At 45.8% G+C, this 26,198-nt stretch overlaps 1 protein-coding gene across 1 annotated transcript in view; it reads right to left on the bottom strand.

Moving 5' to 3' along the window:
- The window catches only part of LOC139309037 (cytochrome P450 2K6-like), a 54,673-nt gene extending 44,935 nt beyond the window's left edge, over window positions 1–9,738 (bottom strand). The window contains exons 1-2 of the mRNA XM_070933101.1: window positions 9,556–9,738; window positions 1,645–1,807 (exon numbers count right to left, since the gene is read on the bottom strand). Coding sequence (XP_070789202.1) covers window positions 1,645–1,807; window positions 9,556–9,738 — 346 coding nt within the window. The remainder of the gene's footprint in view (window positions 1–1,644; window positions 1,808–9,555) is intronic.
- Between the last annotated feature and the right edge of the window lie 16,460 nt (window positions 9,739–26,198).

Here is a 26,198-nt window from a genome sequence, read left to right as displayed (position 1 = left end):
TGAGTGGCTGTGGTTCCTGGCATCCCGATATAGTCAGTTGACTCCATCACTGACTATTGGGGGCGAGTCTTTGGCCCCCTCGGAGAGGGGTCGCAATCTGGGAGTCCTCCTGGATACGCAGCTGTCCTTGGAAGAACACCTGACGGCTGTTGCCAGGGGGACTTTTTGTCAGGTTTGCCTGATCCGCCAGTTGCGGCCCTTTCTTGATCGGGATTCCTTGTGCACAGTCACTCATGCCCTCGTCACCTCTCGCCTTGACTACTGCAACGCTCTCTACATGGGGCTCCCCTTGAAGGGCACCCGGAGGCTCCAACTGGTCCAGAATGCGGCCGTGCGGGTAGTCACGGGAGCTGCATGGCGCTCCCATACAACACCTCTCCTGCGTGAGTTGCACTGGCTACCAGTGGTCTTCTGGGTGCGCTTCAAGGTGTTGGTCATCACCTTTAAAGCGCTCCATGGCATAGGACCTAGTTAACTTCAAGATTGCCTGCTGCTACCGACGGCCTCCCATCGACCTGTGCGCTCCCACAGAGAGGGCCTCCTCGGGGTGCCATCAGCCAAACAATGTAGGCTGGTGACCCCCAGGGGGAGGGCCTTCTCTGTGGGGGTGTTGTGGCCCCGCCCTCTGAGCCTATCTCATCGGAGGAAGAAGGCTCCGAACATGAGGGAGAGGAGTCAGCCAGGCCTCCCTCTCCAGGCCCCTCCCCTCTGGCACTGTCTCAGGTGCCGGCCGAGGGAGAGGAGATTAGCCAGGAGCCAAGTGTCTCGGATGAGGGTGAGGAAGGAGAGCCGTCGTTCCTGGATGCACGCTAACAAAGGTGTGATAAATGGTTGCAGCAGCTAAGGAGGCGTGCTAGGGATTAGAACTGAGTCACTGGACCACACCCCAGAAATTATATAAGAGAGGGTGGTGGCTGGTAAAACTCCGTGATGAACAAAAACTAACTTTGGCTAGTCACTTGAACAACGTCTGAAGCTGCCGAAGGGATATTGTTTTGCTGGACTATTTGCAATGCGTATGTAATGTTATGTTATCTGTTGCAGTAAAGCTCTTGGCAGACGGTGCTTATATTGTTGCCAAGTTTGAGATAACGACCTGTGTGCGTGCCAAGTACTTTCTTAACCCTCGGCTGGCTGTGTTTGTGTGTGTGTGTATAGACGGGGACAGATCAGGGGGCACCTACCCTCTGGAATCAGCTGCCCCCAGAGATAAGGAGAATCCAAGACCTCGGTGCCTTCCGCCGTGCCCTTAAAACCTTTTTTTCCAGCAAGCCGGGCTGGCCTAACACTTTTTAAAATGTTTTTAATTGATTTGTTATTGTTTTTAATCATGGGGCCAAATTTATATATATCTTTTTAATTGTATTTTAATGTTTGTAGTTTATGTTTTTACTTGGCTGTACACCTCCCTGAGTCCTCAGGAAGAAAGGCGGTATACAAATTTAAAAATAAATAAATAAATAAATAAATAAATAAATAAATAAATAAATAAATAAATAAATAAATAAATCTGGGTCACACTCAGGATTAGATTTCCACAAGCTTCCTAGTTCTTTTATGTTACTACATAAAAGAAATGTCTCCATGGCACTGATTGCACATCTGCAAAGAACGCCAGCTACAACCCAAAGTGAAACAACTCACCAAAGCCCTTTGCAACATCATCAAAAAAGGGGACGGAGGCTCTCTCAGCAAATGCCTCTGCCTGGTTCACTAGAGCCTCTTTGACCGTCTCATAGCCAGTCAGCACCACCATCTCCTGGAAACCCAGTTTGATGCGGAAAATGGGACCATATTCTTTTGACCACTGGAATTCAGCAGAAGGAAAACAAGAGACCATTTTGATCAACCATTAGACTCAAATACATAGAAGAAGGTTTTAAGAAACTAAGAGTCAAAATTCAAAGGTGGAGATGATATTTCCTTTTTCTATTCTATTGAAAATTTTGATAGTATATTTTTCTTTACAATTTTTAATTTCCATATGATCTAATTTAATATAAATTTAAAAAATCTTATGTAATAAAAGATTCTCACACATTAGAAAGGTATGTCAAACTGGGGGAGGGGAACGGTTTTTAATATGTTTTAAAGGGGTCATTTGTGCAGGACATACTATGAAGATGAAACCCGCACAAGGGATTCTCTTCCATTCCACAATTTGGAAAAGTGCCTTGAGCATACAGTAGTCCTGGATATATAGTAGAATTTCATAAAAAAGAAAATGAGCCTCTGACATCTTGTTCAAGAGATCACACAGAAACAATAAAAACATTTACAATGTAACTGTTTTTTTGATTATCTAAGAAAGGGGAGCACAACAACTAGACCCTTTCACTCTTGTGTGTGGGTATACGTGTTCAACACATGTACACATTCACACTAATTTAATTTAACATCAGCATACTCACACATTTTTCCTCCATTGTACAACTGCTTAACTGCTTGTATAAATAATTCCACAAACAAATATTTCACTCTATGCTTTCTTCAGGTAGAATAATTATTATTTCAGGAAATTTTGACAAACCAATGAGCTCCACTTTCCAAATCTTTTTGAATAAGGTCTTTTTGTTTATTGTTAGAGGGTTTTCCACTCTCCATGTCTTAAAAATGACTCAACCTTCAGACATAAACACAAACCACATTCCACATAGAATAGAATAGAATAGAATTCTTTATTGGCCAAGTGTGATTGGACACACAAGGAATTTGTCTTGGTGCATACGCTCTCAGTGTACATAAAAGAAAAGATACATTTGTCAAGAATCTTAAGGTACAACACTTAATGATAGTCATAGGGAACAAATATGCAATCAAATCATATTAGGAAACAGTCAATATAAATCGTAAGGATACCGGCAACAAGGTTACAGTCATACAGTCATAAGTGGGAGGAGATGGGTGATAGGAATGATGAGAAGAATAATAGTAAAGCAGACTAGTTTGACAGTGTTGAGGGAATTATTTGTTTAGCAGAGTGATGACGTTCGGGGAAAAACTGTTTTTGTGTCTAGTTGTTCTGTGCAGTGCTCTATAGCATTGTTTTGAGGGTAGGAGTTGAAACAGTTTATGTCCAGGATGCGAGGGGTCTGTAAATATTTTCACAGCCATCTTTTTGACTCGTGCAGTATACAGGTCCACAATGGAAGGCAGGTTGGTAGTAATTGTTTTTTCTGCAGTTCTAATTATCCTCTGAAGTCTGTGGCTGTCTTGTTGGGTTGCAGAATCAAACCAGACAGTTACAGAGGTGCCGATGACAGATTCAATAATTCCTCTGTAGAACTGTATCAGCAGCTCCTTGGGCAGTTTGAGCTTTCTGAGTTGGCACAGAAAGAACATTCTTTGTTGTGTTTTTTTGATGACGTTTTTGATGTTAGGTGTCCATTTTAGGTCTTGAGATATGGTAGAACCTAGAAATTTGAAGATCTCTACTGTTGATACTGTGTTGTCTAGTATTGTAAGAAGTGGTAGTATGGGAGGGTTTCTCCTAAAATCCATCACTATTTCTACGGTTTTGTGTGTGTTCAGTTCCAGATTGTTCTGGTCATACCACGAGGCTAGTTCTTCAACCTCCCATCTGTATGCAGATTCATCACTTTCGAATGAGACTGATCATTGTTGTGTCATCTGCAAACTTCAGTGGTTTAACAGATGGATTGTTTGAGATGCAGTCATTGGTATATAGAGAGAAGTGGAGAGAGCACAGACCCTTGTGGGGCCCCTGTGCTAATTGTACACGTATCTGATGTGATTCTGCTTAGCTTCACCTGCTGCTTCCTGTCTGTTAGGAAGCTTATGATCCATTTACAAGTGTGTTCAGGTACCACTAGCTGGTTTAGCTTAGTTAGAAGACTGTCTGGAATGATGGTGTTGAATGCTGAACTAAAGTCTACAAAGAGGACCCTTGCATAGGACTTTGGAGATTCAAGATGTTGTAGGATGTAGTGCAGAGCCATATTAACAGCATCATCTGTTGATCTATTTGCTCGGTATGCAAATTGCAGGGGGTCTAACAGTGGATCCGTTATGGTTTTCAAGTGGGACAGCACTAGCCTTTCAAAGGTTTTCATAACTACAGATGTTAGAGCAACTGGTCTGTAGTCATTCAGTTCCTTGATTGTAGGCTTTTTCAGCACTGGGATGACAGTAGAGTGTTTGAAGCAAGAAGGAACATAGCACATCTCTAGTGATTTATTGAAGATAGGGGTGAAATGGGGGGTAATTGGTCAGCACAGATTTTTAAGCAAGAAGGGGTTGTACACTTTGGAACAATGTAGTGCTTAAGTTTAGCCGTGAACCAAGGCTTGTTGATACTGTATATTTGCATGTTCCTTGTCGGTACACATAGGTTTTCACAGAAGTTGACATATGATGTTACAGTATCTGTGAGTTCATCTAAGTCTGCAGAGGTACTTTCAAAAACATTCCAATCAGTGCAGTCAAGGCATGCATGTAGCTTTAACTTTGCCTCCTCAGCCCAGATCCTCACTGATTTAATTGTTTTGTGGTTTTAAATCTTTGCCTGTAAGCAGGTACAAGGTGAACCATGCAATGATCAGAGTGTCTCACAGTTGCTCGTGGTAAAGACTGATAAGCATCTTTTAGTGTTGTGTAGCAATGGTCTAAAGCAGGGGTGAAATCTAAAATTTGTTACTACCGATTCTATGGGCGTGGCTTGGTTGGGGGGGGTAATGTGACTGGGTGGGTGTGGCCAATGTTTTTTTTTACTTTTAAAACCATTTTTTACATGTAAAACCATGTAAAAAAATGCTTTCAAAAGGCTCTGGTGATCCCAGTTGAGTTGCCTTATGGGCAGGCAACTCAGCTGGAATCGTCAGAGCTTCGATCGTCAATGCCATTTAAAAGAAAAAAAGTTTTTTTCTTTTAAGTGGTTCTGACGATCCAAGCTGAGTTGCTTGATCGGCAGGCAACTCAGCTGGGATCGTCAGAGCTTGGCTCATCAAAGCTATTTAAAAGAAAAAAAAAAAGCTCTGATGATCGTGCGGCTCAGCTGGGCATGGGGGGTGGGGGCAGGGATTTTTGCTACTGGTTCTCCAAACTGCCCACCGCCATCGCTACCTACTCACCCGAGCCAGTCCGAACCGGGAGTATTTCACCCCTGGTCTAAAGTATTCTCGCCTCTAGTGGGACAATTGGCATGCTGAAAGTATTTTGGTAGCTCTTTCCTTAAGTTTGCTTTGTTTAGATCTCCCAAAATAATGGCCAATGAATCGGGGTATTTGGCTTCAGCCTCCATAATCTGGTCAGCTAGAGTTCGTAATGTCTTGTTTACACAGGCTTGTGGAGAGACATAAACAGCAATTACCGTATTTTTAGGAGTATAAGATGCACCTTTCCCCCCCAAAAAAGAGGGTGAAAATCTGGGTGTATTTTATACTCCAAATGTAGCCCCGCCCAGCTTCTCAAACGGAGGTTTCAGAGGCTGAAAAAAGCATCAGAAACGAAGCTTCAGAAAAGCAGCCCCCAAAAAGAGCTTCAGAAAAGAAGCCCACAAACAGAGCTTCAGAGGCCTTTTTTCTGAAGCTCTGTTTCGGAGGCTTTCAGAGGCAGAAAAGAAAGTTTTTTCTGAAACAGAGTTTCAGACGTTTCAGAGGCAGAAAAGAAAGCAAAGCACAGAGCTCACAACCAAGGAACCTGTTGCTAAAATTCACCTCTGGGAATAGCTGATTGGGGGTATTCCGAGAGGCCGATCCACCTGCCAATCAGCTTTTTTCGTATTTTTCTCCCCAAAAACTAAGGTGTGTCTTATACTCTGGTGCGTCTTATACTCTGAAAAATACGGCAGTAGAAATGAGGAGAACTTGCATGGACAGTAAAATGGTTTACAGTTGATAAGTAAAGACTCTAAGTTTTCATCACAGAATTTATATATTATAGTTATATCCTGAGACCAGCTTTGTTGATATATAAGCATAAGCCTCCTCCCTTCTTTTTACCTGATGATTCTGCAATTCTGTCTGCTCTATGTATCTGAAGCCCTGTAATTTGCATGCTGTTGTCATCAATATCATCATGTAACCAGGTTTCAATAAAGCATAGGGCAGCTGTGCTGTGAAAATCAGAGTTGCATCTGTTTAAAAGGAGTATTTCATCCATCTTGTTAGCAAGTGAACATAAATTTGTGAGGAAGATTGAAGGAAGAGCAGTTCTATTTCCCCTATTCCTTAGCCTGTTTAAATTTTCACCCTTTTACCTCATCTCTGCTTCCTCTGTTTGAATTTTTTGGTAATCCATAGCTCCGGGGAAATTGCTTCTTCCTGTGTTAGAATCTCCTCCGCATTTGTAAAGACAGGGGGTAGTGAGATCACAGAAAGCTGCTCCTTAAAGAAACATTGCTTAATTCTTAGCAGATGGTCTCATGAGTATGAAATCCATAGTGAGTCACAGAGGATAATAAAAAATAAAGAAACCATTAGAGAGCATTTCACCGAGGCAGCCTTTGGCGGCACCATCTTTAATCAGGGAAAGAATAGAATAGAATAGAATAGAATAGAATAGAATAGAATAGAATAGAATAGAATAGAATAGAATAGAATAGAATAGAATAGAATAGAATAGAATTTTTTATTGGCCAAGTGTAATTGGACACACAAGGAATTTGTCTTGGTGCATATGCTCTCAGTGTACATAAAAGAAAAGATATGTTCATCAAGAATCATAAGGTACAACAGTTAATGATAGTTATAGGGTACAAATAAGCAATCAGGAAACAATATCAATATAAATTGTAAGGATACAAGTAGCAACATACAGTCATACAGTCATAAGTGGAAGGAGATGGATGGTGGGAACGATGAGAAGATTAATAGTAGTGCAGACTTAGTAAATAGTTTGATAGTGCTGAGGGAATTATTTGTTTAGCAGAGTGATGGCATTTGGGGGAAAAACTGTTCTTGTATCTAGTTGTTCTGGTGTGCAGTGCTCTATAGCGTCGTTTTGAGGGCAGGAGTTGAAACAATTTATGTCCAGGATGTGAGGGGTCTGTAAATATTTTCACAGCCCTCTTTTTGACTCATGCAGTATACAGGTCCTCAATGGAAGGCAGGTTGGTAGCAATTGTTTTTTCTGCAGTTCTAATTATCCTCTGAAGTCTGTGGCTGTCTTGTTGGATTACAGAACCAAACCAGACAGTTATAGAGGTCTTCACAGAAGCTGACACATGATGTTACAGTCTCTGTGAGTTCATCTAAGTCTGCAGAGGTACTTTCAAAAACATTCCAATCAGTGCAATCAAGGCGGGCCAGTAGCTTTAACTTTGCCTCCTCTGTCCAGGTCTTCACTGATTTAATTGTTAGTTTTGTGGTTTTAAGTCTTTGCCTGTAAGCAGGTACAAGGTGAATCATGCAATGATCAGAGTGTCCCACAGCTGCTCGTGGTAAGGACTGATAAGCATCTTTTTGTGTTGTGTAGCAATGGTCTAAAGCAGTGGTGGGTTGCCCCCGGTTCACACCGGTTCTATAGAACTGATAGTAAAACCGGCAGGAAGCTCCACCCACCAACCCCAACACCATCAAAATGCTTCTGTGCATGCGCAGAAGATTCTGTCCTTGCGCAGAAGAGTGTGCGTGCGCGAGCGAAGTGAGCATGCATGCGCAGCCCTGCTGTGAACCAGTAGTAAAGGTAAGTAGGACCCACCCCTGGTCTAAAGTATTCTTGCCTCTAGTGCAGGGGTGAAATGGTCCCGGTTCGGACCAGATCACCTGATCCGGTAGCGATGGCGGTGGGTGGTTCGGAGAACCAGTAGCAAAAATCCCTGACCTCCCCCTATGCCCAGCTGAGCCATGTGATCATCAGAGTCTGTTTTTTTTACTTTTAAAAGCACTTTTTCTACAACCTCTTTGGCCGAAAAAATGCTTTTAAAAGTAAAAAAAAAAAAAGCCTCTGATGATCACGCGGCTCAGCTGGGATCGTCAGAGACTTTTAAAAGCATTTTTTTCTGCAACCTCTTTGGCTGAAGAGGTTGTAGTTAAAAAAAATGCCTTTAAAAGCCTCTGGCAATCCCAGCTGAGTTGCCTGATCGTCAGAGGCTTTTAAAAGCATTTTTTTCTGCAACCTCTTCGACTGAAGAGGTTGTAGAAAAAATGCTTTTAAAAGTATATTTTAAAAAAAAGTTGGCCACGCCCACCCAGTCACATTACCCACCACCACCAAGCCATGCCCACAGAACCGGTAGTTACAAATTTTAGATTTCACCCCTGCTCTAGTGGGACAATTGGCATGCTGAAAGTATTTTGGTAGTTCTTTCCTTAAATTTGCCTTGTTTAGATATCCCAAAATAATGGCCAGTGAATTAGGGTATTTGGCTTCAGCCTCCATAATTTGGTCAGCTAGAGTGGGTAATGCCTTGTTTACACAGGCTTGTGGTGGAACATAAACAGCAATTAGAAGAAATGAGGAAAATTCACGAGGCGAACAGTATGGTTTGCAGTTGATAATTAATGTCTCTAGGTTTTCGTCACAGAATTTATATATTATAGTTATAGCCTGAGACCAGTTGTTGTTGATATATAAGCATAAGCCTCCTCCCTTCTTTTTACCAGATGTTTCTGCAATTCTGTCTGATCGTTGAATCTGAAACCCTGGGTTATAAACAGCACTAAATGTCATTTTCAGACCTGTGGAGGTTTGTCCTTTAAGTTTCCACTTTAAAAAAAAATTAATTTATGATTTATTTGAAACATTTCAATTAACAAGGATTCCCTTTTGAGAAATGAACCTGGAACAAAGACTTACATTTACTTTTATAGTTGGCACAACAAAGATACTTTAATGCCTTCCGTCGTTCCCTGAAAACCTATCTTTTTCAGCAAGCCGGGTTGGCTTAGAAGAAATTTTTAAATTCTTTTAATTAGTTTGTGATTCTTAACTTTCGGGCAAAAATTTATATATATTTTTAAATGTTTTAATATTTGTATTCTATGTTTTTTATCTTGGCTGTACACCGCCCTGAGTCCTCAGGGAGAAGGGCGGTATATAAATTGGAAATTAAATTAAATTAAAATTAAAGTAAAGTAAAAGCTGGTTGACTTAAGGAAAATCATCTGCCCAGTTACTTCATGAAAAATTAGACATCCAATATTATGTAAGCATAATGATTGAAAAGAGCATTGTATTCTGAATAAAAGTAAAAGCAAGGGAAAACATGTCAGAATGGGTATGGATAAGATACATTCACAGCACTTTTCCAACTAATACTTGTTTTGTTCATTAATTGTAAATGGACCTGTTTTTTCCTGTCAAGCACTTCCACAAGGTCCCAGTTTCTAAAATAAAGGCTTTTTACATTCTTTTTGCTAGGCTGGGCTTATGGCCAATTATTAACAATACATTCAAAAGAGGGAGAAAAGGAGAAATAAGGCAAATTAAGAAAGAAAAGAAAGAAAACCCATTTTAGTAAGCCAGTGCTACAAAATACAAAATGCAAGTATTACATATTCTATGTAGACCTCAGCCCACCCCAGACTTATCTAAACAAGTTACCAAGTTTTTATCCCACCCCAACAAGTTGTTGAAAGAATATTCAGGCTTTACCTCTATCATTGTTTTGAAAGGCTTCTTCAGATCCATCATATGTAGATTTCCCAAAATGGGTATAGTCGTGGGTCCCGGAGGGAGATTGCGGGAGCTGTTACTCCAGGAACTCCCCTTTTTCCAAAGGAACATAATTGCAAGAATAAATAGTAGTAATGTCAAAATTGCTCCAGTGCAAACCATTTCTTTTTGTAAGCAGTTTTAAGCAACAATTATGCGGAATTTTGTAAGCTGAAATAACTCCAGTGTATTTCAAAGCAACTCTGCCTACTGAACCAACAGAGAGAAAGTACAGTGAGTCCTTCTGAATCTTGCCCTTGTTTTCCCCAGTAATTTGACCTGCCCTTGCATGGGTTTATGAAAACTTAGCAAACCAGTTTCACATCTATGTGAAAGCACAATCAAAAAATCAATCTTTTAAGATAGATATATAGAAATAATATTTAGGAGGGATTGTGAAATCTTCATGAAATTTATAAAAATATCTAACAAAACCTTCAGGAATAAATATTTTACTATAAATTTATTTATTTATTTATTTGCAAGTATTTATATGCCACCCTTCTCCCGACAGGACTCAGGGCGGCGAACACAGGTAAAAACAAATAAACAGACAAAAACATACAATAAAAACCCAATTAAAACCAGTTAAGATCGAATGATAATAAATAATAACACCCAAGGATCTAAATCAGCCCATTTGTTGGAATAGCCAAGTCTTCAGGCCCCGACGGAAAGAACAGAGATCAGGTGCTGTCCGGAGCTCGGTGGGTAACTCGTTCCAGAGGGCAGGGGCACCCACAGAGAACGCCCTACCCCTGGACGTCACCACACAAGATTGTCTGGTCGATGGTACCCTGAGGAGAGCAGCCCTGTGGGAGCAGACAGGACGGTGGGAGGCAGGCAGGAGATGGTCCTGCAAGTACCCTGGACCTAAGCCATGTAGGACTTTATAGGTGAGTACCAGCACCTTGAAGCAGATCCAGAGGACCACCGGTAACCAGTGCAGCTTGCGCAGGAGAGGTGTTACACGGGAGTAATGAGGAGCTCCCGTAACAACCCGTGCAGCCGCATTCTGGACGAGCTGGAGCCTCCGGGTGTACCCCAAGGGCAGCCCCATGTAGAGGGAATTGCAGTAATCCAAGTGGGAAGTAACCAGGGCATGAGTGACCGTACGAAGGGCATCTCAGTCCAGGAAAGGGCGCAACTGGTGCACCAGGCGAACCTGTGCAAAAGCCGCCCTGGTCACGGCCATCAAATGATCCTCTAGAGATAGCCAAGAATCCAGGAGGACACCCAAGTTGCGGGTCCTTTCTATGGGGGCAAGTACCTCCCCTCCCATCAAAAGTGATGAGACCTCTGAAACACAAGGTGCCGGCATCCACAGCCACTCAGTCTTGGAGGGGTTGAGTCTGAGTCTGTTCCTCCCCATCCAGGCCCTCATCGCCTCCAGGCAACGGGACATCACGGAAAGGGCATCCCCGGGGTGGCCTGGGATGGAGATGTACCACTGAGTATCATCTGCATACTGATGATACCTCACCCTAAAACCACGAATGATCTCAACTAGCGGCTTCATATAGATGTTAAAGAGTAGGGGGGAGAGAATCAACCTGTGAGGTACCCCACAAGTTAGGGGCCTCGGGGTGGATCTCTGTCCCCCCACCCATACAAACTGTGAGCGATCTGAGAGGTAGGAGGAGAACCACTGTAGAACAGTGCCTCCTACCCCTAACCCCCCAAGTCGCTGCAGTAAAATACCATGGTCGATGGTATCGAAAGCCACTGAGAGGTCAAGTAGGACCAGGATGGGGAAACAACCTCCATCCCGGGCCCGCCAGAGATCATTCACCAGAGCGATCAATGCCGTTTCTGTGCTGTACCCGCACCAAAAACCCGACTGGTACGGGTCTAGGTACTCCGTTTCCTCCAGGAACTGTGGGAGCTGTTGCGCCACAACGGTCTCAACAATCTTCGCTATAAAGCGGAGGTTGGAGATGGGCCGATAGTTATTAAGTGAGTCTGGATCCAGGGCAGGCTTCTTGAGGAGGGGTCGAACCACCGCCTCCTTAAGAGAGGTGGGGAAGATCCCCTCCCTCAAAGAAGAGTTGACAATTGCCTGGATCCAGTCTCCAGTCACCTCCCGGGCAGCTAAAACAAGCCAGGAGGGACACGGATCCAACAAACTCGTGGAGGCACCCAGTCTACCCACAATCCTGTCCACTTCATTGACAGAAACAAGGTCAAACTCAACCCAGATGCTACTCCCAAGACCTACCCCAGTCTCCCAAGTGGATTCCGCCCAGTCGGAGTCCAATCCGATCCGGATCTGAGCAATTTTATCATGCAGAAACTGTACAAAATCCTATGTCAACTTGCAAAGCTTTCAAGTTGCCATGAGCAGGAGGGAGGGAGAACTGATGAAGCTGATTGAAGTTACATTCCATACATGCTTCCTAATCGCAATCAGAAGGAGGGTGTTGGATTTCACAGCCGGCCAAAGTGATTAATTGGAGAATGTGATTTATGACATGGCCAGGGAGGAGGGGAGAGACAGGGTCATAGGGAACGTAAATCTATATGGGGTTAGTTCTAACTGCACCCGAATATTGCTGAAATGGTGCTCCTAATAAATGACTGTATTTCTTTTGAAGTTTGGCTCATGGCTCATGAATTAATTAGGGCATCTTTCGGAAACTTCACAGACAGTTAGAACTGCTTTTGAAATCTATCAAGATTACCAGGTTTTCTGAATCCTGGTCTCTCCAATCGCTCCCCAATGTTTGGGGTGCTGGGAGGGAAAATCAGGCAACCATGGCCGAAGATGGGCTATCTGAAGAGGGCCAGCTACATCAAATGCAAGCATACAGAGGCCAACAGGGGGAGAGAGGAGCAGTGCTGAATGAACTGCCCCAGTTCAGAGGAAAGTTTGATGGGGACTCAGCCCAGCTAGCTCTATTCCTTGACTCAGCTGAGATCCACCTAGAATGTTATGGACACCTCTACCCATCCCCCAGAGCCATGGTGAATACCATCACAGAGGGGCTAGAGGGGGAAGCAAGGGAATGGCTAGCAGCCCTCCACAAGAGGAGAGCCCCCCAACTGCAAGACGTAGATGACTTCCTACGACTGCTAGAGGCCAGATTCGAGGAGGCAGAGGAAGACCTGTATGCAGAAGATGAGCTCAGCTATCTAAAGCAGAGGGGCTGTCCCATTAAAGAGCACATCCGTGAATTTAGGAGAATCATTGGGAAGCTACCCCCCTTGCCAGAGCAGTTGCTAGTGCACTTTTTCAGAACAAGCCTGGACAATCAAATTGCCCAGGTAACCGCTTACCTGGACATCCCAAACCAGCTCTCTGAGTGGTTCCGAGTAGTAATAAAAGTCGACAGTCCAACGACCAACGACGTGCCAACGACATGTCAAAGCAACCAGATGGCAACCAGAGAGGCCAACCAGACCAGGGACCACCCAGTAGACAAGAAACCACAGCACCACAGCCTACCCAGAGGCCAGTTGTCCCACGGAGCCCGCTGAGGTGCTACAGGTGTGGGGGGATTGGTCACCTGGCAGCAACATGTGGAACCCCGAGGCCAGATCCACCACCCAAGGCACGACCGGAACGAGGGCCCAAGCGTGCCACCAACACGCCACGGAAAGTCCCCCAGGGTCCAGAGGTCTTCGCCCACCTGACCAAAACAAGGGGGATCCCAGATGATGGAAATCAATCCCCCGAATTGTATGACAGCGAGGACGAGGGTGAAGACCCAATGGTGAGTGGACCCATCCACCCTTTTCTCTTCCCTATACGCCTAATGGCCCCAAAAACAGGGACCCAAGGGACTTTCCAAGCCCTAATAGATTCGGGCTGCACAAGGTGCCTGATTAACCTACCCACAGTCCTAAAATTGGGGATCCGAGTCAAAAAGCTCAACCACCCAATCCAATTTGAACAAGTTGATGGATCCCTAGTGGGGGGGAACTTACACCACACACCTGACCAAGCCAGTGAAGCTGGAGCTAGCAGATCACTGGGAAATGATTCGGTTCATAATAGCCCCCAAAATTATAGATCCAGTCATACTGGGACTCTCTTGGCTAGACAAATGGGGCCCCATCATCTGGTGGCAAGAGGGAACCCACAGGCTGAGGATAGCAAAGGGCCCCCAACCCCTGCCACTCCAACCAGGGGAGACGCCCCTCACGCAGGGCCCACAATCCCTCCTGCCACAGCAAGGGAAGACGCCACCGACACAAGGGTCCCTCCCTAAGGGTACACCAGAGCAACTGTAGGCATCCCACAGCTCCCATGAGACAGAACAAATCCCAGAGGAATACCAAGACCTTGCAGAGTTGTTTAGCGAGGCCGAGTGTGACGTTCTACCTCCCCACCGCGAGGCCGATTGCGCCATCGAGATCATCCCTGGGGCGAAACTACCTAAACCTAAATTGTATGCCATGACGCCCCGTGAAATGCAAGAAATGCGGAACTACATAGACAAGAACTTACAAAGGGGTTTCATTGAGCCAGCCAAACCACGGGTCGCAGCACTGGTCCTCTTCAAAGAGAAGAAAGATGGCTCTATGCACCTGGTTGTTGATTTTAGTGATATCAAAACTGTTTGCGTACACAACTTATATCCTCTTCCCCTCATGAAGGACATGCTAGCCCACCTGGCTAAAGGAAAAGTTTTCACCAAACTAGACCTTTGAGAAGTTTACTACTGAATATGCATCAAGGAAGGAGATGAATGGAAAACGGCATTCAACTGCCCCCTGGGGAGTTTCCAGTTCAAAGTAATGCCCTTTGGACTGCAAGGAGCCCCGGCGGTGTTCATGCAGCTGATAAATGAAGTCCTACATGAGCACCTGTACAAAGGGGTCCTTGTCTACCTGGACGATATTCTCATCTACACGGAGACCATAGACAAATACATACCCCTCGTCCGCCAAGTGCTGGAAAAACTGCTGAGGGCGAACCTGTATGTCAAATTGTCAAAATGAAAGTTCCACCAATCACGACTAGACTACCTAGGCTACCAAGTATCAAATGAGGGAATAGAGATGGACCCAGCCAAAGTCCAATCAGTTCTACAGTGGCAGCCCCCTCGCACCCGCAGACAACTGCAAAGCTTCCTAGGGTTCGCAAACTTCTACAGACAATTCATCCCCTTGTTCGCAAGAATTGCCAAACCTCTGATGGATCTCCTAAAGACAGGAAGTCCGATGACGAAACCCCGCCCGGGACAACCCCTACAATGGGACCTGACCTGCCAACGGGCATTCGAGACACTAAAAGAGATGTTTGCAAAAGAACCTGTCTTAAAGCATCCTGACCCTGAGCAGCCCTTCATCATCCAAGCAGATGCAAGCGATGTGGCAGTGGGGGCCGTGCTGCTCCAAAAGAACAGCCAAGGTAATCTACAACCTTGCGCCTACACCTCCCGCAAGCTCACCGACACGGAGAGGTGATGGGCGGCATGGGAGAAGGAAGCGTTCGTGGTGAGATGGCCGTTGTTGACCTGGCGGCACCTACTAGAGGGAGGCCAGAGACCGTTCGAAGTTTGGACTGATCATAAGAATCTGGAGGCCCTCAGAACCCCATGGAAATTGTCGCCCAGGCAAGTCCGGTGGGCTCAATACTTCAATCGCTTCAACTTTGAGCTTAAGCACATCCCAGGGGGGAAGAACTTTCTGGCTGATGCCCTCTCCCAGATGCCCCAATACAACAGTGAGTGGGAGCAGGTAGTGAATGCCATCATCCCCTCCACCCAAGCAGTGCGTCAGGTGGTCACCAGACGGCAATGACGCGACCAGCAGGGCCAACCTGCAAGTGACTTAACTACAAGACTCAAAAATGAAACAGCGACGGACCCCTGGTTACGAGACAATCAACATCTCTTGACAAAAAGGGATGACCTAGCATGGAAGGGGACAAAGCTCTATGTCCCAGAGACTTTACGCACCCTGATCCTCAAGAGGAGCCACGACGTTAAACCAGCGGGGCATTTCAGCTTCCTAAAGACTCTGCACTTAGTACGAAGACAGTTCTGGTGGCCCCACATGAGAAAAGACGTAGACAGTTATGTAAAAAGTTGTACCATCTGTGCCACAATGAAAAAGTGACCAGGAAAACCTCCCAGACTGCTGCAGCCAGTAGCTGAACCAACAAGACCATGGGAGGAGATTGCAATGGATTTTATAGTAGAACTGCCGAGGAGTGGTGGAAACACAGTGATCTGGACTGTAATAGACTTATTCTCCAAACAGGCACATTTTATACCCTGCAACGGGCTACCTTCAGCCCGCCAGTTGTCCAAACACATCTACCACCTGCATGGAGTACCCAGAAGAATCATCTCTGACCGAGGGGTCCAGTTCACAGCAAAATTCTGGAGGGAATTCCTACAGTCCATAGGGTCATCCCAAGTCCTCAGCTCAGCGTTTCACCTGAGCAACAACGGGGGGGGGGCAGAGAGACTGAATGCCATGGTAGAGCAGTACCTGAGGTGCTACGTGAACTATCAGCAGTCCAATTGGGCGGACCTCCTGTCTTTCGCTGAGGTCGCGTATAATAATGCTGTTCACAGTAGCACAGGGCTAACCCCGTTCAAAGTAGTGAGCGGCATGGACTTTGTCCCAATGCCTGAGTACCCAAGGGAGCCCCCCTCCTCAGTCAGCTTGACCGATTGGATGGCGACACTGAAAGCAACCTGGGAGAATGTCAAGAAAACACTAGCTAAAGCAGCACAAACCTATAAGAAACAGGCAGACAAACACCGAGCTCCCCAAAGGCCATTTCAATTAGGGGAGAAAGTTTACCTCTCCACAAAATATTTGAGGTTAAAGCTCCCCAGCAAGAAATTGGGGCCAAAGTTTATGAGACCATTCCCCATAGTAAAGATAATCAACCCAGTCACGGTGCAATTGAAGTTGCCCCAACTGCTAGGGAAGATACACCCGGTATTCCATAGTAGCCTCTTAAAACCTGTGGTCGGATCGACCCTGAGGCCACTACCTCATGAGCCCCCAGACCCCGTGATCATAGGGGGCCAGACCCATTATGAGGTGCAGCAAATCCTCAATTCGAGGTGGCACAGGAGACAACTCCAATATTTAATCAAGTGGAAGGGTTACCCCTTATCAGAGGCATCTTGGGTAAAGAGTCGAAATATCCAGGCTGATCGCCTTATAGCCAAATTTCATGCAGAAAACCCAAACAAGCCAGGTGGGGGGTCACGTCCCTAAACTCTACATCTGTGCTCAAATTGTTTTGCTTTGCGCAGGTCACCCTCGGGAAGTGAGGGGAGCCGAATGTCAACTTGCAAAGCTTTCAAGTTGCCATGAGCAGGAGGGAGGGAGAACTGATGGAGCTGATTGAAGTTACATTCCATACATGCTTCCTAACCACAATCAGAAGGAGGGTGTTGGATTTCACAGCCGGCCAAAGTGATTAATTGGAGAATGTGATTTATGACATGGCCAGGGAGGAGGGGAGAGACAGGGTTATAGAGGAACGTAAATCTACATGTGGTTAGTTCTAACTGCACCCGAATATTGCCGAAATGGTGCTCCTAATAAATGACTGTATTTCTTTTGAAGTTTGGCTCATGGCTCATGAATTAATTAGGGCATCTTTCGGAAATTTCACATCCTCAGCTCTGCCCTGCAAGGGGTCTTCCCTCTGTTAAGGATATTGTTGTTGTGTTACCAACCAGCAGAGTAAATGCACAGAGAAAAGTTGCTGAGAGCAATGAATAAGAGATATGCAAACTGGTTTATCAAAAGTTTACTTTATAGTGAAAAAACAATCTCATAGTCTTTAAACAAATTCCAAGTCTTTGCCAGTAAAATCAGTCCGAAGTTACAGGTATCTTCTTACCACACAAACAGTAGTTGGTTAGAATAACAAACTCACTCTGGTTCACAAACCACGATGGTAGCAGATCCATCCAACGATGATAGCACAATGGTAGCAACTCCTCACACAATGGTAGCATATCATCAACTGCATACTTTACAGTACCTTTCTTAAATACGTTCACAACCAGTGATTATCTACTTACAGCATGACTCAGCATTACAATGAATCAGCAGGAAAACTTTAAAGTCATACAATACATATTCAGATTAAAGTTACAGTACACATATATTGCCTGGACAACTTGTTAGGCTCAAACCATATCCTAACACCCTCACTCCCTGATTGAGGAGGGAGCGGGTCACTCTAAACAGGACCGCTGGGTGGTTTTCTGCAGATGCAATGAGAGTGATGAAGTGGTCCCACTTCACCGCTTCCATCGCCATAAGATAAGACCTTTTCAATAAAAAAAAAAAAGATAAGACCTAATGTGGGTTCTTAACTATGTTCGATCAGATTCAGACCGGGAGGACCTCCAACACTCCTCTAGGTGTCTTTTCCGATGCTTCATTTCCCAGAGCTCCATGGAGAACCAGGGAGCCACCTGGGATCTGCGTCGGGTCAGAGGCCACAAAAGTGCGATTTGATCCAAGGCGCTGGCCGCCGGCCATTCCCAGGATGCTACCAGCGCCTCAGCTGAGTCGTGGGATTGAGAGGCGGGGAATGTCCCAAGCTCCGTCAGGAACCACTCAGGGTCCATCAGGCACCTGGGGCGGAACCATCTTACTGGTTCCGCCTCCCAGCAGCGAGGGTTGGCGGATTGAAAGTCCAGTCTAAGGAGGGAATGGTCGGTCCATGACAGGGGGGCAATGGAGAGTTCCCCCCTACCCCGACCATTTATCCACTGCCCAGAGAGAAAAACCAGGTCAAGTGTGTGACCTCCCCTATGAGTTGGGCCCTGAACAACCTGAGTCAGGTCCATGGCCGCCATGGAGGCCATGAACTCCCGGACTGTCTCAGATGTCTCGCCGATCGAAGGCAGATTGAAATCTCCCACAACCAAAAGGTTGGGGAGTTCAACTGCCACTTCGGCCAAGACATCAAGCAGTGCGGGCAGGGCTGTGGCCATGCAGCTGGGAGATAGGTACGTGACCAACAAGCCCGACTGAACTCCAGGGTCCCATTTCAATAGGAGAGACTCAGACCCGCCTATCTGAGGGACAGTGACCTCCCTAGGACTAAGACTTTCTCTAACAACCACCGCCACCCCCCCGCCCCTTCCCTGGCATCGCAGCTGGTGTAGCACACGAAAGCCCGGGGGGCATAAATCAGTGAAAGGAACTCCCCCCTCTTGCCCCAAGCCAGGTCTGCCCCCTCCTCGTCAATAAGATCTCGTACGAGGAGGGCCTTCTTCACAACGAACCTGGCATTCACATACACTAGCCAGAGTCCAGGGTCCCCCGCTCTCGCACCCCCAGGGAAGCAGGATGAGCAGTAGGAGCGGGAATGCACTACCACCTGAATACAGCGGATAAGGCGTCCCCGCCCCCTACTCCCATTCCCTCTGCCCTGCCCGACCATCACAGGTATAGAGTGTCCCTCCCCTCTACGAGCTTCATCTTCGCCCCCATCCCCGTCCAATCCGTCCAACCCATCATGACCGTCTGACTGGCAAGGCTGAAGATCCTTAAGAGGCCCCCCAGCCTCATTATTTACATTAAATACCACCCTCCTCCTGGATCCCCTTAAAATTGACTCTAAAAATCTATTTAAAAAGCCCCACAACCCCCGTTTCTTAGCGTGCCACCTCTCAGGGTTCCAAAACCCATCATCAAGGGTGGCCCTCAATAACTGGGAGGGCCAAGCCTGCGAGAGGGGGGAGTCTCGCAGTGCAAGGAGTTCCGCTGTTGTATACACCGAGAACAAAGAAGAACTGGAGGTGATGAAGGACAATGTTCTTAGGGTGCTGGAGATGGTTAACACAGTGGGAAGAAAAAGATGTTATAAAAAGCCAAACATACTGGAACACCCACCGCCCTCTCACAGCGGTGAGAGATTTTATGACTAAATAAGTCTGTCCAGAGGGAGATAAAAGTCTCAGTAGCCACCCTCTCACGGCGACCAGTCCAGAGTCACAAAGACTGAAAGAGAAAGATGGTCCATCTCCCAACAATGTAATTAAAAATAATCCAGGACTCTCAGTATCTCTGGCTCCTACCTGCCAACTATCAGCAGAAGCCAGAGGATTGGATCAAGAAGACAAAATGGAGTATCAAAAAGCGGAGTGAGATGTAATCAAACAGCAGGAGTAACACAGGGAGGGAGAAGATGTTTGGATGGGGGTAGCCAAAGCCGGTCGATCGATAACTTCTAGTTTGAGCTGAGTGGCCATACTAGGCCAAGGCCTGATGTGGGGGGGGACAATCGAAAGGGGAGACCAATCCAACATCCCCCTTCTGACAGTCCTCAAACCACTCACCACCCCCCGATCTTTTTCAAAAGGCCACTCCGTTTCACTGGCTTAGCCCCCCCAGAACTTCAAAAAGAGGTGGGATGTCCAGATTGCCCCAAGAGACTTAAGCGATCCTAAGCCACTTGTGTGGCCACCCTCTCTGCCGCCAACGCACGCAGGTATCATAGACAGGCCTCCAGGTGCTGCCGCCTCCACCACCATCGTCGTGATCGCCACCGCCGCCACCGCCGCCACCACCGCCGCCTGCAAATATGACTGATAAATAAATACATAGATACATAAATAAATGGAATCAAATTAATTACTACTAAATGAATAACTATTCAGCCAATGTTTTCCCATGAATAACAGGATTGGTTTAGAATAAAATAAAATGAGCTGGAAGGGACCTTTGAGGTCTTCAAGTCCAGCCCCCTGCTCAAGCAGGAGAACCTATACCATTTTAGTTTAGTTTAGTTTATTTGATTTGTATACCGCCCTACTCCCGAAGGACTCAGGGCGGTGAACAGCCAAGCAATAAAATACATAAATACACAAAATTTAAAAACCAGATAAAATCAAATTAAATCATTTTGGCCCAGACAGATTAAAACACCCCAATAATTTAAAAACAGATTAAAATTTACATATTAAAAGAGGGAGGAGATTAGGCCAAGCCCGCTTGATGGAATAAAAAGGTCTTCACAGCACGGCGGAAGGTGCGCAGATCCGGGACCCTCTGTATCTCTGGGGGGAGCTCATTCCAGATGGTAGGTGCCCCCACAGAGAAGGCTCTCCCCCTAGGGGCCGCCAGTCAACACTGTTTGGCTGATGGCACCCAGAGGAGTCCCTCCCTATGAGAGTGTACTGGCCGGTGGGAGGCTATTGGTGGTAGTAGGCGGTCCCATAGATAACCAGGTCCTAAGCCATGGAGCGCTTTAAAGGTGGTAACCAAAACCTTGAAGCGCACCCGGAAGACCACCGGGAGCCAGTGCAGCTCGTGCAGGAGAGGTGTCACAAGGGAGCGCCATGACGCTCCCATTACCACCCACGCGGCCGCACTCTGCGCCAGTTGGAGCCTCTGGGTGCTCCTCAAGGGGAGCCCCATGTAGAGAGCATTACAATAGTCCAGGCGGGAGGTGACAAGGGCATGAGTGACTGTGTGTAACGAGTCCCAATCCAGAAAGGGATGCAGCTGGCGAATCAGGCGAACCTGATAAAAAATCCTCCCGGTCACGGCCATCAGGTGCTCTTCTAAAGACAGCCGTGAATCCAGGAGGACGCCCAAGTTGTGAGCCCTCTCCATGGGGGCCAATGATTCGCCCCCAATAGTCAGTGATGGCGTCAACTGACTATATCGGGACGTCGGAAACCACAGCCACTCGGTCTTGGATGGGTTGAGCCTGAGCCTGTTCCTCCCCATCCAGATCCGTACAGCCTCCAGGCGCCAGGACATCACTTCAAGGGCATCATTGGGTGATCCGGGGTGGAGATGTACAGCTGGGTGTCATCAGCGTACTGATGGTACCCCACCCCGAAACCACAGATGATCTCGCCCAGCGGCTTCACATAAATGTTGAACAGGAGAGGCGAGAGGACCGACCCCTGTGGCACCCCACATATGAGGGGCCTCGGGGTCGACCTCTGTCCCCCTGTCAACACAGACTGCGACTGGTCAGAGAGAAAGGAGGAGAACCACCGCAACACAGTGCCTCCCACCCCTAACTCTTCTAACCGGTGCAGCATGATACCATGGTCGATGGTATCAAAAGCCGCTGAGAGATCTAACAGGACCAGGACAGAGGAGCACCCCCTGTCCCGAGCCCTCCAGAGATCATCTACCAATGCGACCAATGCCGTTTCCGTGCTGTACCCAGGCCTGAAGCCCGACTGGAACGGATCCAGATACGTCGTTTCATCCAGGTGCTGGGGGAGCTGTTGCGCGACCACACTCTCAACAACCTTCATCACAAAATGAAGGTTGGAGACCGGATGATAATTTACCAACATTGCTGGGTCCAGGGAAGGCTTCTTGAGGAGAGGCCTCACCACCGCCTCTTTCAAGGCGGCAGGAAAGATACCCTCACCCAACGAAGCATTTATAATCCCCTGGAACCAGCCTCGTGTCACCTCCCGAGAAGCCAGCACTAAGCAGGAGGGACACGGGTCCAATAAACAAGTGGTCGCGTTCAGTCTACCCAGAATCCTGTCCATGTCCTCAGGGGTCACAGGATCAAACTCATCCCATTTTAGATAAGTGACTATCTAGACCGTGTGTCGGCAACCTGTAGCCCCAGAGCCGCATGTGGCTCTTTCATCCCCCTGCTGTGGCTCCCTGTTGGCTGGCTGGCCCTGCTCCTACCCCTCCCCCTTCCAGTCACTCCTTATGTAGCCTGAGAAAGTAAGGGTGACCGGGGATGGAGACTTGCTCTGAACGAGAGGGAAGCACCCCTGTACTTGCCTCTCATCTCGAGGGTGCTTCTTCTGGCACTTCTTAGTGCTGTGTGCATCTCGGTTGCTTGGGGAGACACGTGATTTGCTCTCCACCCCAAGACGCTGGACCGGTTGCGGCCAATGCTCCACATCGTAATGGGCTTCAGGAGGGAGAGGGGATGCCATTTACAATGTGAAGCATCGGCCACAGCCGGCCCAGGCCAGCATCTCAGGGCAGCAAAGTGCCTGCGTGATGCGAACTGGTGGTAAAACTGGTTAGAACCCACCACTGGAGAGAATGAGAGAGAGGAAAAAGAGAAACAAATGAGAGAGAAGGGAGAGAGAAGAGAGAGAAATAAGAGAGGGAAAAGAGGGAAGCAAATGAGAGAGAAAAGGGGGAGAGAAAGGAAGGAAGGAAGGAAGAGAAGGAGGGAGTGGTAGAGGAAAACAGAAATGAAAGGGAGAGAGAGAAAAGGGGAGAAAAAGAGAAATGAGAAAATGATGGAGGGAGAGAATGAGAGAGAGGAAAAAAGAGAAATATGAGGGAGAGAAGGGAGAGAGAGAGAGGGTGAGGGAAAGAAAAATGAGAGAACTGGTGAGAGAGAATGAGAGAGAGGGAAAAGAGGAAAATAAATGAGAGAAAAGGGGAGAGAAAGAAAGGAAAGAAAGAAAGAGGAAGGGAGAGAGAGGGGGAAAAGAGAAAAACAAGAGAAAGAGGGAGGGAGGGAGGGAGGGAGGGAAAAAGAGAGAGAGAGACCCACAGAAAACACCTGGAGCCACAAAACCCGGGTAGACATGGCTGGGGCAGGTCATGTGCCTGGGTGGAAGTCATGTTGAGTTGGCCACGCCCACTCAGGTTTTGTGGCTCCCAATGTTTTTTTTTTCCCCTGCGGAAAATGGGTCCAAATGGCTTTTTGAGTGTTTAAGAATCCAGACCAGTGGTGGGTTGCCCCCAGTTTGGACCAGTTCTATAGAACCGGTAGTAAAACCTGCGGGAGGCTCTGCCCATCAATCCCGATGTCATCAGGAAGCTTCTGCGCATGCGCGCGGCCCCATTGCGAACCAGTAGTAAAGGTAAGTAGAACCCACCCATTGCAACCCCTGGTCTAGACTCTTAAAAATATCCAGTGATGGAGCGGCCACAATTTCTGCAAGCAAATTGTTCCACTGGTTAATTGTCCTCACTGTTAGGAAGTTTCTCCTTAATTCCAGGTTGTTTCTCTCTTTGATTAGTTTCCAGCCATTGTTTCTTGTCCTTCCCTCTGGTGCTTTGGAGAATAATTTGACTCCTCCTTCTTTGCGGCAGCCTCTCAAATACTGGAATACTGCTATCATGTCACCCCTAATTCTTCTTTTCTTTAGGCTAGTCACTAGCCAAATCCAAATCCTGCAGCTGTTCTTTGTATGTTTTAGTCTCCAGGCTTTCAATCATCTTAGTTGCTCTTCTCTGAACTTTTTCCAAAAGTCTCAACATCTTTTTAACTCTGTGTTAAAAGGTGAATTAAAATTAACAAATTGCTATGTTTCTTTGGTCAGTAAGAAGAGGAGAGTGTTTTAATTTTCTTCATAAACTCTTACTTGGGCCAAACAGGTTTGTGACAGACTTTCTCTTTGCTTGTATCTGTATGGGAGGGTTGGAAAATATGTTGTGAGAGCTGCCACACAGTTTTTTTTTTTAAAAAAACCCTCTCAATTGGCAGCTGTCTTGGACATTTGCACAAGGTTGGCACAGAAGTGGGGGCAATATATGCAAATTGCCATTCAAAGTTGCAGTTTGATTCCTTCCCCCCGTCCATCTTACATGCTGAGGAAACATGGCTGCTTTTGATATTCACTGATTTGGGCTTGCCAATTGGCTCCACTAGCTGCCAGTTCTCCCTTCCTTCCAGTAAGCTCCGGAAAACATTCTGGATGGGATCAATCAAGGGAATTGTGTTTGCTCTCCATTATGGAAGACTGGCGTTCCCAAGTGCTCCAGTGCTATGGAGTCCAAGCCTAGGCAACAAAATAATTGTTCATCTAACATTATTGTTATCAACAAATATTTTTAATACTAATTTTATTGACAGTTATAATTACAATTGTAAAATCTAATACAAACTAAAAAAGAATGGAAAGTAAGAATAGGAAGAGGAACTTTCTGTAACTTATGGGTGACCCAAGTCCTCTCTTTGCTTCAAATCATTAAAGAACCAGTCTACTGCTGGCTCTTCATTCCACTGCGGGAGTTCCCTCCCTTTTTTGAAGAGCTGTCTTCAGACCTCCGTTTCTTCCTCCAGAGGGGAAGGGGCATCAACAAATATTTTCAGGTTAAGTTATGGATAAAAAGAAATGAAGAAGACCCCCCCTCTCTCCCATGCAGAGAACACTCTGCAACAGCAACTGAGATTCAAAGAGTCTTTGAATTCTGTTTTGTGGTTCACCAAACAGCAATCGGTGGATAAAAACCTAGATCATGTTACTTTCTTTCTTTAATTGATTCCCACACATTTGCACAATATGTGTATCATACCCAGTGGTGGAATTCAATTTTTTTTACTACTGGTTCTGTGGGCGTGGCTTGGTGGACGTGGCAGGGGAAGGATACTGCAAAATCCCGATTCCCACCCCACTCCAGAGGAAGGATACTGCAAAATTCTGATTCCCACCCCACTCCAGGGGAAGGATACTGCAAAATCCCCATTCCCACACCACTCTGGGGCCAGCCAGAAGAGGTATTTGCTTGTTCTCCAAACTATTCAAAATTTCTGCTACCGGTTCTCCAGAACCTGTCAGAACCTGCTGAATAGCACCCCTGATCATACCTATGAGTTTTTATTAATAATTATTACATTCTCAAATTTCTACGTATTTCTACAGATGAGGTGATAGAATGGAAAAGAATACGCCATCCTTGATGTGTTTATTGACTTTTGGCTACATAGAAAGTGTCTAAGGACAGGTCAAGTCTTGTTACACTCACTTTCCAGCAAAGCAGGTTGTCAGAAGGAGGTGATCTTCCCTCCCTCCTTGTGTTTAGGCATGAGTCAATGTAATTACAAATGAAGAGTATTATATATCCATGAAATATTTTATTTATTTATTTATTTTATTTCCTATCTTTATTATTTTTATAAGCAACTTTAAGCAGTGAACAAACCTGATATTACTTCCTCCTTCTATTTCCCCAACAACAACAAACCTGTGAGATAGAGTGACTAGCCCAAAATCACCCAGCTGGCTTTCATGTCTAAGGCAGGATTTGAACTCACAGTCTCATAGCCTGATGCCTTAACTGCTAGACCGAATTGACTTTTTATGTAAATCTTTGAATTTCTATCTACACGTAGCTAATTATTTAATTAATTACATTTTTTTCTTAATTCTCCTTTTGTTCATTTATTACTTCTGCAATTTTAAAGAAAATTTAGAAAATAATATAATGAAGAAAAATAGATTAAAAGGAGATTTTCAAACATAGTGACATTAACTAAAAATTCAAAAAGATGTTAATATAAGTCTACAATTTGAAAATTTGAAAAGCATTGTATGCTGTTATATAATTGGGATTATTATGTAGTGATTAACAAGTATAGCTCAAATTCTAAATTCTAAATTGCAATATTTTCTGCCTTATTTAAGATGTTTGCCATAGGTAAAGCCAAATGTGTATACTTTATGGTAACATAAAAGTTAGTTATTTAAGTTTAGAAAAGGCAGCCACCAGTATTATTGGATTTTATAGCATTTATAACATTTCCACAAAATATGAAAAAAATAATCCACACTGATTATTTTTATTTCTAACAATGCAATAGAGAAGTGATGGCTAACCTTTTTGCCATCGTGTACCAAAAGCAGGGGGAGTACGGGTGGGGTCACGCACGTGCGTGCCCACACCCATAATTCAATGTCCCC

This window comes from Pituophis catenifer, unplaced genomic scaffold, assembly GCF_029215685.1.
Source record: "Pituophis catenifer annectens isolate HBS135680 unplaced genomic scaffold, rPitCat1.0.hap2 SCAF_1, whole genome shotgun sequence".
Lineage (NCBI taxonomy): Eukaryota > Metazoa > Chordata > Lepidosauria > Squamata > Colubridae > Pituophis > Pituophis catenifer.
Note: the sequence above shows the minus strand (reverse complement) of the source record. Positions and strands in the feature narration are given on the sequence as shown.